General features: G+C 42.3%; 1 protein-coding gene across 5 annotated transcripts in view; it reads left to right on the top strand.

Moving 5' to 3' along the window:
- The window catches only part of EXOC6B (exocyst complex component 6B), a 461000-nt gene that overhangs the window by 253739 nt on the left and 192287 nt on the right, over positions 1-14974 (top strand). For all 5 annotated transcript variants that reach the window (XM_075931045.2, XM_075931047.2, XM_075931048.2 and 2 more), the window contains exons 9-12: positions 6714-6797; positions 6959-7005; positions 9611-9731; positions 14297-14368. In XM_075931045.2, coding sequence (XP_075787160.1) covers positions 6714-6797; positions 6959-7005; positions 9611-9731; positions 14297-14368 — 324 coding nt within the window. The remainder of the gene's footprint in view (positions 1-6713; positions 6798-6958; positions 7006-9610; positions 9732-14296; positions 14369-14974) is intronic.

Here is a 14974-nt window from a genome sequence, read left to right as displayed (position 1 = left end):
ATTTGCAAATGCGCTCATCAAATTAGCGGGGAAAGGCACAACCTGATCCAGTGGCTGGAAATTAAAGTTAGACTAATTCAAACTAGGACTAAGGTGTGTGCAGTCCAACAGCTGAGCAATTTATCAAGGTCTGTGGTGGATTCGCAGTCCGTGGCAATTTTTAAACCAAAATGGGATGCTTTTCTTAAAGATCTGCTATAGGAATTATTCTGAAGCAGCGCTCTGGCTTGTGATATACAGTACAGCAGATCACAATGCCCCCTTCTGGCCGTGGAGTTTATGAACATGACTGAAAAGAGACTGACCTGCCAAGATGACATGGAAACCATCTATACAGAAAGAGGAGCCTGAATGGGAAAGTGATTGGATGGGTGGTGAGAGAACATGAATGGGACAGCAATGCTTGAATGCCCTTCTGTGCATGCTGGTGGCTGAACTGCCTAGAGCAGGCACGTCCAAAGTCCGGCCCGCAGGCCAATTGCGGCCCGTGTTCCGGTTTAATACGGCCCCACAGGTAATTTGGCAATATCTATCTTTTATGGCCCCCAACGAATCCATATGTATTGAGATGAATACATTGTAAAATCTCAGTTAATGTCAGTTGTTCTAAATCAGTTATAAATATATTTGGACACAACATGTATACTTGGTGTTATGTTCTTGTTCATATTTTTTGAACTTAAAAGTTGACAGACAACCTTTATTACCAATAATATGTAATGTACTTTACAATGTTCCTGACATATATTTCAGCTTCTTGGATTTTTTTTTCATCTGGCCTTCAGATATGAAAGGCAGAGTGATTTAACACCTGTTTAGATTTGTCATCCATGTGACTAAATGAAAAGTATGCCGTTTGCAATAAACTTTGCATAAAATAGTTAATTTGCATTTAATTTTAATGGTTCAAAGAATGTCAGGCAAAATGGTCGGCCCTCACGCATGTTCACTTCATCAAATCTGGCCCTCTTTGAAAAAAGTTTGGACACCCCTGGCCTAGAGATACTAAAATGGTAGTGTAACCACCACTAGGCGGATTTGAACCTGGGATCCTCTGGAGCTGAGTATAGGAGCTGCTACCCTCTGAGCTAAAAGCCAGCTGGCTTCCAGCCCATGCTGTAGAGGTCTCTTGGTCTTAACTGTTGCTGTGGTCTAGGTACCACTTGCATTGCTCAGTAACCACACTAGGGCTATGTCTACACTCACGGCTTCTTGCGCAAGAACATCTCGCGCAAGAAAACGTCCACACCGCCATGTGCGAGCTGTGCTTTTGCGCAAGAGCGCCCGTGGCAGTATGGACGCTCTCTTGCGCAAGAAAGCTCTGATGGCCATTTTAGCCATAGGGCTTTCTTGCACAAGAAATCCCAGCTGAGGGTCCACACTGCCCTCTTGCGCAAGAGCTCCTGCGCAAGAGGGCTTACAGCTGTCAAAAGAGCGTAGCTCTTGCTCAAGGAGCCCCCTCTTACCACGCCGTACTATAAATTTCCTTGCGCAAGAGCAGGCGGGCAGTGCGGACTCTCTGCAGATTCTTGCGCAAGAACGGCCGTACTTGCGCAAAATGCCGCAAGCGTAGGCATAGCCTAGGTGTGTGGCTTACAGTCGCTCTTCAGAGAAGGCAAAATAGGGACAGGAGCAGAAGTAACCCTTAGTGATGGCACTGTGGGGTGATTACAAAGGAACACAATAAAAATAGACACTTTTCATGGCCTATGGCCATTCTGTGCTCCATATCGACTCATTTGTAAACCATTAAAAATACACAACCCTGGAATCTTGCATTCATTTAAGGTCACCTTATTACCAGAAAGGTTCTGATGTACTAGAGCAGCAGTTCCCAACCTTTTCCAGATGGGGACCCATTCTGACAATTCAGGAAGACTTGGTGACCCAAGGTAATTTAAAAAAAGGGGGGAGGGAAAGGGGGTAGAGCCACCTGAGATGACACTTGGTTACCCTTTTGAAAAGTAATGGCGACCCATATTTGGGTCCCGACCCATAGGCTGGGAAACCCTGTACTAGAGGGAGTTCACAGAAGAGAAATAACTTGTGGAGGGCTGACTCGACTGTCTGCAGATAGATCCAGAGTGAAAATATGTACAGACTGGCTAAACAGCATCCTAGGGGAAACATACTTCCCAATTTAAGGAGTGCAGAACAAGAACAAACGAAAATACCCACCACGGGGGGTGAGGGGAATTGTTTAAGGACATACAGGGGAATATTAATAAGAGAATGAGATGAAATTAAGAAAAGGGAAAAAGTAGCTGCAATATCAGGAAAGACTTCCTGAGAGATGGAAGATGGTATTGGCTGTTACATCAGTGCTGTAGGTGGGGACACCATTTGCAGTTCCTTAGAAGGGGAGATTGAGTTCTATTAAATCCCCACATGGTGCCTTTCTAAAGGAAAATAATCTTCCAAACTTCATATTACCTGGAATGTTTAAAAATAGACTGGACAAGGTGCTGTAGAGAACAGTATGGCATTGGCCGTGAGATCGGTGGCACGAACCCCCATGGAACAGGTCATAGGGATAGAATACACGGCCTTTAACCGCTACTCTTGTCCTTAAGTTCAAATCCAGACCACAATGGTAATGACAGTTGTTTTTAAACTGAAGTTTGGCCAGTTGGAGTGGGTTGGTCATTTCAAGCCAGTTCCTAATCAACAAAATAGAATCATAGAACTGGAAGGGACCTCGAGAGGTCATCGAGTCCAGCCCCCCGCCCTCAAGGCAGGACCAAGCTCCGTCTACACCATCCCTGACAGATGTCTATCTAACCCAGGGGTGTCCAAACTTTTTTCAAAGAGGGCCAGATTTGATGAAGTGAACATGTGTGAGGGCCGACCATTTTGCCTGACATTCTTTGAACCATTAAAATTAAATGCAAATTAACTATTTTATGCAAAGTTTATTGCAAACGGCATACTTTTCATTTTGTCACATGGATGACAAATCTAAACAGGTGTTAAATCACTCTGCCTTTCATATCTGAAGGCCAGATGAAAAAAAATCCAGGAAGCTGAAATATATGTCAGGAACATTGTAAAGTATATTACATATTATTGGTAATAAAGGTTGTCTGTCAACTTTTAAGTTAAAAAAATATGAACAGGAACATAACACCAAGTATACATGTTGTGTCCAAATATATTTAACTGATTTAGACCAACTGACATTAACTGAGATTTTACAATGTATTCATCTCAATACATATGGATTCGTTGGGGCCATAAAAGATAGATATTGCCAAATTACCTATGGGGCCGTATTAAACCGGAACACGGGCCGCAATTGGCCTGCGGGCCGGACTTTGGACATGCCTGATCTAACCTGTTCTTAAATATCTCCAGAGAGGGAGATTCCACCACCTCCCTTGGCAATTTATTCCAATATTTGACCACCCAGACAGTTGTATCAGCTATTGCATCAGCTATTGCTGCATCAAGTACTAATTTATACCCGTATGGGCAGTGTCATCAAAAGTAGCCAAGAGGTGAATGGGTTACACCAGTGATTCCCAACTGCTGGTCCGTGGACCATTGGCTGCCAGGCTGACACACTGGTAGGCCATGTCCTTGGGGCTTGGTATGCCCTGGACATGTGGCCGGTAGCTACCACAGCTGAAGCCAGCAGTTTTTGTTGGCTGTGGTACATATTTTGGTGAGCTAGTAACATTTTATATGCATATTCATCATGGAAACAGTGATTATGCAAATGGAATTTTTCCACTCTGCTAAAAGTTTGTGAATGGGTTTGCTGCTCTGCAGTATGAAAAAGGTTTGAACCACTGGGCTAAACAGCCTCTAAGGCGCATTGGAGGGTGCAGTGTGGAGAAACTTACTAACTTATGTTACTATTGCTGGTGCTTTGCTTGTCACTTAGGCTACTAGGGAGTGTCGGTCTCAAGAGTGAGTCCCGCCCCTTTCAGCAGCCCTATATTCAACTGAAAATTTAAAATAAAAACACAAACCTCCAAAAACAAGCATCATATTTGTGGGGAGTGGAGAAGCAATGTACTTTGACCCCCGATAAAGGTCCAATTGTGAGGCTTATTCTTGAAAAGTGCTTGAATTCCTGTAGCGACCAATACCTAGTGACTTGCTGTAGGACACAGGGGCAACAGAGAGGTGTTGAAATTGTTTCAAAGATTTGTTTCATTTAGAATATTGTAATTTGCCTTCGTTAAGGATCTCAAACTTTTTTACATCACACAAACCCCTTGTAAGGCAGTTCATCGTTATTATGGCGCTAACCGATTCTGGAAACTGAGCCATGGAAAAGGTACATGACACATGTTAAGGGAAGGGGTAACTCAGAAATCTTGGTCTAATTACAACCATCCCAGTCACCAGGAGGTCAGAGGAAGTGGAGATCAACAATAGCCTGACAAATGTCTATGTATTTATTGTGCAAATCCAGGGGGAGGGGAGGGAAGTAGCTGAAGTTTTTCGGTGCTTTAGGTGGGACACCATTTGCAGTCCCTAAGAAGGGGAGGCTGAGTACCATTAAATCCCCACTTGGTGCCTTTCTAAAGGAAAAATCAATTGTGAAAAACTTGCTTCATTTTTTTTCTTTACGCTGATTTTTGGAGTTTCCCTGCTTTACTTTCTTTCCACTTGCGAGTGTGAAGTTGGTGTGTCTAATGCTGATGACCTACCAAGCAGGAGTTGTCAAACCGAGTGTCTGCCTGCAGAGAAATGGCTTTGATCCGCACACAGGAGCTAGGTTGAGGTGGAAGGTACAGGTGGGGGTTGATTGTGTCTTTCTAAAAGTTCAACCAGAAGCTGTCAACTCAGGGTGGCCAGAAGTCACGGGTGAGGTTCTATGGCCTGTACCATGCAGAAGGTCAGACTCGATGATCGTAATGGTCCCTTCTGGCCTGTGCATCCATGACTGGCCATCCTGTTGTCCCATCCCGGCTCAGCCAGAAGGAGAGAGAGAGGGAGAGATGGGGGAAGACTATTCCGAAATAGCTTCTGGCTCCTAAAGCTTTTGTTAAACTGTCAAACTTGCTGTTGATTTTAAACTCAATTTCAGCCCCGTTACAAAGCGACTCCAACTTCAGAGGACTTGCTGTTGCATGAACCAGGCTTCATCTAGCTTATACCAAGTCTGAATTTGTCTCTTGGCCTTCAGAAAGGACCAAGGCATTGCAGATGTTCTAACAAACAGAGAACTAATGTTACAAATCTGAAAAACCTCAGTTCCATGAGTGACTACATCCGGGGCAGGGAGGCGTACAATGAAATTGGTGTGACTACTTTTTACCTAACCTGCTGGAGCTCCATAATCGCCACACACAGGAGAGGAGTGTGTGTGTGAGTGCACACTGCTAGAAATAGTAATGGCAGAAGTTTCCAGAGAACCTTTTCCTAAAGAGGCTGTTAACTCAGCCTGTTTGTTTGTACAATAATTTGGGCAGGAGGTTTGTGTGGGAAGTATAGAACCAATTGTTAGGCTTTTTATTCCACTTTTTCCATTTAAACAAATAGACCCAAGTTTCTTGTTGTGAATGAATAGATTAAAAATACTTAGGAGTAATTGCTTTTTGCGGGGGGCGGAGGGTAGTGTTTGGTGTTGGAGGTGCAAATAGAGACCGTGTCCTTGCCTTTAAAGATTTTTATAATCCAATTTCACATGTGAAAAAATAAGAGTGAGGAGGAACGGGAGGTAACAGAGTAAGATAGGAACGCTGAGGATAATACAAAACGATTCTTCGCTGGCCACCCAACCTGGGCAGCGATGGATATCTTGAGGCCTTCGTCATTAAGGTGGACTCGGAGGATGCTCAGAAATGTTTATTGTGCTGCCTGGAAGGCCATGCTCTTGGATGTAGCCAAGATTCCCAAGACGAAGCAATCCCCAAACGACCAAAAATAGAAATGTCTTAAGTTCTGTAGTGAGGAGAAAGCCGTTCAACCTGTGTAGCTTAACTCAGGTGGCTTCCTTTGGGTGAATGGGAGAGGCCTGTGAGCCTTGAACTCTAGGGCCAGGGTTCTAGCCCTAGATTTGTAGGGCTGGGTTTTACTGCAGGTGCTCAGCTATAATGGTGGTGAGGACCACGTGAGCGTGTAGATAAAGTAATTTGTGTAGCCTTTCCCTAGTGTTTGTGCCTTTTCCCAAAATGCTTGTGTAACGCCGATAGGCAGAACTGAACCTGGGACCTCTGGAGCTTCGTGCATAAAAACCGCTTGAGCGTAAAAACTAGGTGTCTGTTAGCTAAGACTATAGATCAGATTCGTTATTCTCTTTGTATGTGGCCCAAGTGTTACAGGATGGGACAGTGCACCACACCCACTAGGTGTATGGGTTACATTTGCTTGTTATCACTTGAAATGATTTTCTTTTCCTGCCATAGCTAAGGCTTGCTTGCTTGCTTTCTTAACTCTGATAGAACTATTATTTATACTGTAGCATTGTAAGTGTGCTGTGCAGATATTGATGCATGCAGAAACGCTGCAGAATAATGTTGGAAGAGTCTGTGAACATAGGATTCTTCAGAAATCCTTGTGCCAAAACCCAGTTACCTACATAAATATCCAAAACGAACTGTTATTTGGCTCGGGCTTATTAAAGGAATGTTGACACTGAGGTCAGAAAAAAGTGGTGTAAATCAATTTTGAACAAGTCAGAGCAGCAGTTTTATGTGGAGGTGATTGGGGTGAACTCTAAGGCAGGAACTTGAATTCATTTGATCTGTTTTTTTCAGGGTGCCAGAGAAACCTTTGAGAACTACTACAGGAAACAGCGAAGAAAACAGGCTAGACTGGTGCTTCAGCCCCCCTCAAATATGGTATGACGGTCTAAGAGCTTTAGTGATCAAAGATGCTTTGCCTAATAAAGGAGCCGAACGTTGTGTCTGTGCATATTGTTGCATGTGTGTGGTCTCTTTATTTGTTTCCAGTTTCACTGTCCTCCTTTGTTTTAAACTTTGTTCCCTTTTCTTTGTTACAGCACGAAACTTTAGATGGCTACAGGAAGTATTTTAATCAAATTGTAGGGTAGGTATTCTTTTTATATACACAGTCTCTAAATATGCGTGTGTTGTGTTGTTTGAATGGCACAAAAAATACGGAAATGTTGATCTTTCTGGCAATTCTTTTTAGGAGCCAAAACAGGAAAAGTGTGGTTTGTGCTTCCTCAGCATTTCAGAGGAGAGTCGTATTTTACGGCACCCATAAACCTTGCTCTCACGAGTGCAGGCAGTCGAAAGACTGACTGGCTATTGTGCGCGGCTTGCAAATTTCGCAAGCAGTGAGCTCAAGAGAGTAAACATGTTTTGTGCCCTGTGTAGGTCAACTTGCTGCTATAATGAGAGGAATAGGCCAATCTGCCTGAATTACACATATGTTGTAATCATCTCGATTATAGTTCTTTGATATCCCATTCATTGCCTGGCTCAGGAAAGGGTGTTTGCTGGTGTGATCATTCAGCCTCTGTTCCTTTGGCTTACAAAGCGAATTTGTTACTGCAGCAAACTGTAATAGAAGAATAATCTTCCAAAATAAAAGTGGCCAGTGTTTGAGTGAGAGACGATAAGGCGGCTGCTCCCGAAAAGACAGAATACACTGGAGAAATGTCATCAACCAAGACTGACTGACTGTAAATTCCAGCATGCATTTATATCCCTCCGAGCAGCAATCATTTGTAAAATGTAGCCTGATCACCTTCTGACACTGACTTGAGACTTTAATGGGCTTTTTCTACTGAGTAGATATTTTTCGTAGTCTACAAAAATGATGAGAAGTCCTGTGGCACCTTATAGACTAACAGATGTATTGGAGCATAAGCTTTCGTGGGCAGAGACCCACTACATCAGGTACATGTAGTGGAAATTCCAGAGGCAGGTATAAATATACAGGCATACGCAAAGAGGTCCAATCAAGAGTAAGGTTAGAAGTCTAGGTTTTCGGTATTATGCTTTAAAAATGCATTGCACATCCCTTGTTGCTCCTGGTTCTGATTTGGCAAAAATATTTGGTAACTAGAGATCGGAGTAGATGGATGACCCTCTAGAGGGGTGGCAAATTCAAATTAGGCGGGAACCTAATGTTGTAGTATTGTGGCTAGGCGTTATGACTTATTATTATTAATAATAATAATAATAACAACGATATTTTATGTCTGTAGATTTCCTTTCACCTTAGAATTTCAAAATGTGGTAAGACTTCCCTTGCGTAAATACTTTATGGTGGTTATAAAACAGATAAATGGGGATTTATAATGAGCATATTGACCACCTTTAATGTAGCAACATGAATAATGCCATGTATTTATATAACCATCTGGGGTCTGATCCTGGAAGATGTTGTGCACTCTAGCCTTAGTCAAAAACATGCACTAAAACATGCTTAGTTTTAAAGGCAACTGTAGTCCTGTTGACTTCAGTGGCTGCTGGACAGCGTGCCTGGAGCAGTTTGAACAGTGAAGATGCTAGCTTTGCATCTGGTTTAAATATATGGACTGTTCTGTGTGACTTGTTCAGGGAATCCATTTCTTGGGAACAAAGCCCTGTCCTCTCTCACGGAGCAAGAATAATTGTCTTATAAAAATACAAAAGTTTTAATTAACTAAGCAGTGCCTAAGGGGAACTTATTCTACATGTAATTGAAAAGTACAAACACCAGAGAAGAAGAAATATTTGGGGTGAAACACTAGGTAATAATAAAAGATGAAGGAAAGGCTAACATCAGCTAAAAGTCAGGAAAACTCCAGACACTGTGAGATCTCTTATCTTCTCAAGGGACTGGGTGGAAACCGTCACGCTTGCAGCTTTTAAAAGCAGACTGGACAAGACATTTATAAATGTGCTGTAGAGTACAATCCTACATGGGCCAAGAGCTAGGACTGGGTGATGTAACAGGTCACTCCTAGTTCTACCTCTTACGAGTCCAGAGTTAAAATTCCTACGTTTGGAAATATCCCGTGTACTGAAAATACTTGATTTTTTTTTTTTTATTCCATATGCTGATGTCCAGTTTACTTTATGTAACATTAATTATTAAAATTAAAATCCTGCCATTCCTGAGGCAGGGAAGTTGGCATAGACTTGGAAGCCAGAGACTAAACAAATACATGGATTGAGTTTATAAATGCAGGAAAATGAGCAAGAAGGCAAATTGCTGCATTCCCTCCCCTCCAAGAATCCGGCTGTCTCTCCTGTTCCTTTCCTTTCCTGCAGGACAGGACGTCTGCACAAATACTCTTTCCTCCACTGCAGTGGAACTGATCACAAGGCAACCATTGGTCAATAGGAAAAAATTGCTCCCCTGAGAACTGTATTGCAGTGTGTGTTGGATTTTAGTGATATTATTTAAATCTGTAACCTTGACACCTACTTTAAATTTGATGTTTACCAGCTTACTTACAGGTAGCAACAAATTAAAGCTCTGTTTCAAAACATCAGTTGAAATATTCACGGGGTTTTGTATCTATCTCCTGGGGTTTTTCTGTACATGCAGGCAGAATTGGGCAGCACGTTACTTTTCTTAGGAGCAGAGCAAGGTGGATGAGAATTGTGCATGTGTCAGTTGCATGGGATGTTTGTAAAACCGTGTTGATGTGACAGACTCTAACTCCTGACAGCTGTGCCTTCTCCTTTCTTAGCTTTTTTGTAGTTGAAGATCACATCTTGCATACGACCCAGGGCTTGGTAAATAGAGCCTATATTGATGAACTGTGGGAAATGGCTCTGTCAAAAACTATTGCCGCACTAAGAACACATTCTGTAAGTAAAAGCCATGGATTAATTATATCTACAGCAAGAGTTAAACAATCTGAGTCTTTGGGAGGTTGATTTTTGTTTTGTTTCTGGTCTGTTCTTTCTTTCTTTCTTTTTTTTTTCTTTTTTTTTTAAATATACTATGTATATACTTACATAATGGTTTTTAAAAGGCTTTATTCAGCTCTCATAGCTCTGGATAATCCAAATCGCTGTGCACTGAGCCCTTCTCTGTTTGGGGGAACTGGAAATAAATAAATACTGGTTCCTATTTTCAGGTCTCCATTATTTGGCTGACCATTTTTTGAAATGCACCAGTAGAGACACTTACTCATTCTTTGTGGGTGCGTCTAGATTGCACTCTAAAATCGAAACGAGATGCAATTTGTGCTATGCAAATTGCGTCTTTTATTTTGAAAGCCTATTTTGAAATTTGGCGCATCTATAAAACACCAAATTTTGAAATAAAGTGCTATTTCGAGACATCCTTTATTCCTCGTGGAACAAGGTTTACAGGGATGCCGAAATAGCATGTCCGTTATTTCGAAAATTATTTTGGAAGAGCAGACGTGTTCCTTGGATTCCTCTGGTATCCTGAAATAGCCTTGCAGTCTAGACGTACCCTGTAATTGGATTAGTGTGTGTTGTATGGAATAATATGTTTTAAACATGGAAATTTTAATATTATATTGAAGTTGATGCCAGTGAAACTATTGGGTTAACTATACATTTTAAAGACATATATATATATAGATTTTTTTCCCCTTATGTTAAAATGGCCTTGTCTACACCATCAGGTTTTGTTGCCAAAAACTGCCTTTTGGCAATAAAACAGGGAGAGCCTACACACTACAATGCAACTTTTGTCAGGAGAAACACCCAGTTTCAGGAACAAAAGACTTGCATGCCTGTGAGAGATGCCCTCTCCCCTCCTTATTGTCGACAGAGAGCCAGTGTGGACATTGTTTTGTTGACGGAACTGGCTTCTGCCAGTATCCCTTGATGCCTAACCTGATGGCGCTGCTCAGTGTTTTGTGATCTCTGCTGCCCTGCAGGCATGAGCCCCTTCTGTTTCAAAGCTCCGGGAAGTATTTGACAGTTAAGTAAGCTGCTCCATTTGGGGAACAAAGAGCAAAATAATTGGGATGCTCCTGTTCTGCCCTGCACTAGGATCATAGTGGCATTGCTGCTGCAGGGGTAGGACGACAGACACTGTGCTGCTGTGACATTTCTCAGCTTGGAGGGCTCATAGAGCTCAGTAGGATGCTGCTGGCAGGTGAGGCGGCCGTGGGAGAACCCGGAGGGAGTCAGTCCCAAGTTGTGCAATCAGCTCTGCTGCCCTACAACATTGCACTGTGGGATACATACCCACAGTGCGATGCTCATGTTGTCCATGGTGTCCCTGATGTGGACATGATCTGTCGACAGAGGGAGGAAGTATGAACGCTCTTTGGCGATTTTTGTTTTGTCGACTTTTAGGTGTCCACGTACATTATGTCAACAAAAGTTGGTAGTGGAGACTAGACCAATGTCTTGGATGAGAGAAAACGAAAGCACTTTTTAAAAATTATTTTCACCCATTAGGAGGCTTGTTTATTTTTGACATTTCTCTCAGCTTGGTAAAATGATAATCGTAATAAAATAAACCGGTCAATTTTACTTCCAGGTTCCCATGCACTATCACCAAATTTTTTATGTCCTTTTAAAAATCGGTTAAAAGTTAGAAATATCCCTTTGGGCGGAGCAACAACAATAAAACTGTAGCCTCTGCACCCCCAGTGAGGTCTGGGTGGAATCTAAAAAGTGGAAAGTGAAATTTACATTCCAAGTTTTTTTCTCTTTCAACTTATCACAGAAACATGATTCTACTGTATCCAGCTACATGTGGCAGGCAAATTGTACCTGTCTTTTTTGGAGCATCTCCACAGGCTATTGTGATCCTTAATGTTGGCTTTGAGAAGGCTCAGATAACTGCAAATGGATTTTGGGTATTGCATCATAATGCATCATCATTGATCAAGATGATACAATTATATTGCTAATACAGCTTAACTCTGTTCACTCATATTGCCTTCAACCCCATGTTAACATTTCTATACTCCTATTCTGAGAACCTTGCTTGGTTGGAATAAAACTTGAGACAGTGTTTTAGCCCACTTCCAAAAAACAGTCTGTAACCTGTTTGTAGGAAAGCCTAAAAATTGTGTAACGTGGAGACACAATATGCTATTTACTTTCAAATCATGTTCAGATTTACGTTCATCTCCTTTACAATTACAACTCTTTGAACATATGGTTTTAATGTAGCAGTGTACAAACTGGTAAACCACCCCACCCCATTTTGTAACAGAATGTAACTGATTCATCTTGTAAACAGATCATGGGAACTCATGATACAAACCTGGTACTCAGCTACACACCCAAATGGATGAGTATCTGCAGATGTTTCCTATTGCTCTCTCATTTTCCATACCATGCTCTGTTGACTGGAGATGCACTTTGCTGGCTGACTCCATTTGTGTCTACTGGAGGGAATATGTAGAGAGAAAAATAGACCCAAACATTTCTATTGCAAAACTGTACTCTTTAATCAGGCGGTTCGGGGATCAGTGTAAACCATGAGAGCAAAACAAATGAAAACACCTGGGCTACGTCTACACTGGCATGAATTTCCGAAAATGCTTTTAACGGAAAAGTTTTCTGTTAAAAGCATTTTCAGAAAAGCGCGTCTAAATTGGCAGGATGCTTTTCCGCAAAAGCACTTTTTGCGGAAAAGCATCTGTGGCCAATCTAAACGCGCTTTTCCGCAAAAAAGCCCCGATCGTCATTTTCGCCCTTTTGGGCAAAAGTCTTTCGGAAAAAGACTTTTGCCCGAACGGGAGCAGCATAGTTTTTCCGGAAAAGCACTGATGATTTTACATGAGGTCGTCAGTGCTTTTCTGGAAATTCAAGTGGCCAGTGTAAACAGCTGGCAAGTTTTTCCGGAAAAGCTGCTGATTTTTCCGGAAAAACTTGCCAGTCTAGACACAGCCTTCCACTTTTAAAAACGTCAATAACTTTACTGGCATGACCAGTTTTGCAAGCATTGCCCAGTTTAATACATGGCGTTTCTGATAAGAACAGGCTTTGTCATGCAGTTTTACATAGCTATTCAGCATTTCTATTACAATCCTCGCAAAGTTATCTCCGCACCAAACAGATGTTTTGGCAAAGGCATAATGACCCAGCATGTCCATCCTGTATTAGGCAATTCTGATTTGGTGGAAGGCTATCGCATTGGTGAGCCGGTTTCATTTCTGTCCTTTCAGCCAGGATTATGCTTGAATGTTCTTCCTTGCTTTTGAGTGGGGCATCTTTTTATCATTTTTGATAGTGGAAGAGAATTATCTTTTTTTTCCTTCTTTGTTTTTTGGACAGTAAATTGGGAAATATTTCTTTCAATCTGTCATATTGGTTAACGTAGTCAATCCTCTTTGATTTTTCTCAGGCCTTTACATTTCTCCATTTCTTTTTTCTAGTTTAAGATCACTGATTATATACAGGTTGAACCTCTCTAATCCGGCACGCTCTGGTCCAGCAACATCTGTGGTCCGGCATGATTTTAGTTAGCTGAATGTCCACTTATCATAAATATGGCCAAGTTTCCTGTGGTCCCATAAAGTTTGTTTACAGCCACCAGAGTTCTGAGCTGTTATTTTGCTCCAATTGTTTTCTAATGTCCCAGTAAGCGGTGGAAGTGTTGCCAGACAATATTGACTTCCTGTGGTCTAGCAGCTTTTCTGGTCAGGTCCTGAAAATTCTGTACTAGAGAGGTTCAACAGTTATTTGATAAGAGACTGTTTGAAATGTTGCATATTAGTGGGGTAGCCTGCGAATACAAAGATTATGTGCAAAAAGGACACATGACATCATCTGTGTTTTTGATCAGCTGTTCCCAGTAGGCTGTGTATCTTTCTCGCCAGTGCCTTGAGCTTTAATAATTGTTTACATCATGGTCTGAATGTTAATATTGCTGAGGTCTAGGCATGCAATGTCATTTTCCATGTTGCCAGAACCTGCTACTTAAAAATGAAATTTTCTCAATATACAGAATTTGGGGGGTATTTTCTATTTTGCAAGACCGGATTAACATCAGACACAATGTCACTAGGAATTTCATTCAGCAGTAGCTAATACTCAGTGTATTTGTCTATCAGGGCACTGGCTTTTACACCCTTTTCTTCTCACTCTTCTGATAAATGCAGTAGCTTCCGAGTATTTTTAAAGACACCTTGCTGGGATAACTACCAAGCAACTGAAATCCTTATGTCTCTTGTAGAGCTTTTGATTGCACCATGTTCTGGAATGGGATAATGTATCAATATTCCTGTTTTCTGTGACAGCGTATCATGATCTGACTGATCTCTTTATATAATAAAAGGCTATTAAAAGCTGACTTATAATGAGGCTGTGTCAAATGTCTGTGTACTATTACACAAAATGTAGGATCACAGGAGGGGGCATGTGGATTTCTCCCCCCCCCCCCATTTGTCATGATTAAAACTTTTTTCAATTTTCTCTCCCTTTTTTAGTCTTACTGCTCTGACCCAAATCTGGTATTAGACTTGAAGAACCTCATAGTTCTGTTCGCAGATACACTCCAGGTATGTGACTGTTAGATGCTGACGTACATCTGGTTAAACTCCCGTGGTGCTGCTAAGAAATGGCAGCCATTTAAACTGGCTGGTGTGTTCACAGTGTGGGCTGTTTCGTTCTGTGATGTGCGTGAATTCAGGGGAAACGAGACAGCCTTGCAGACTGACACGCTCTGCAGAGGACAGCTAATCTGTGGGCAGTGGCCCGTGCTGCCTTGTCTTTGTGATTGGTCCACCTGGACCTGCCGAGACCATGCCTAGATTCAGAGTAGGTGCTAAGGATGTTAAAGCTTATCGGATAGTTAGTCGACTAGTTGATCCCCCCTTCCCTCCACACACACACTTTGCTGCCTCTATTAGATAGAGGCAGCAAAGCGGGGGGGGGGGGGGGGGAAGGGGTTACTGCAAAGGGGCAGCCCTGCATAGCTGAGCCTAGGCTCAGCTGTGTGGCTCTGTCCCTACGAAACGCCAAGATGGCATTTCAAAGTGGTGCCGTGGAACCCTGGATCAGCTGGGGACTCCCCAGCTGATCCCAGGCTCCGTGGCATTCCGTAGAACCCAGGGTCAGCTGAGGAGTCCTCAGCTGACCCCGGCTCCTCACGACATTTCAAATCA

Source organism: Pelodiscus sinensis, chromosome 4 (assembly GCF_052426305.1).
Source record: "Pelodiscus sinensis isolate ZL-2025 chromosome 4, ASM5242630v1, whole genome shotgun sequence".
NCBI lineage: Eukaryota > Metazoa > Chordata > Testudines > Trionychidae > Pelodiscus > Pelodiscus sinensis.
The sequence above is the reverse complement of the archived record's forward strand: the minus strand, read 5'-3'. Positions and strand labels throughout refer to the sequence as shown.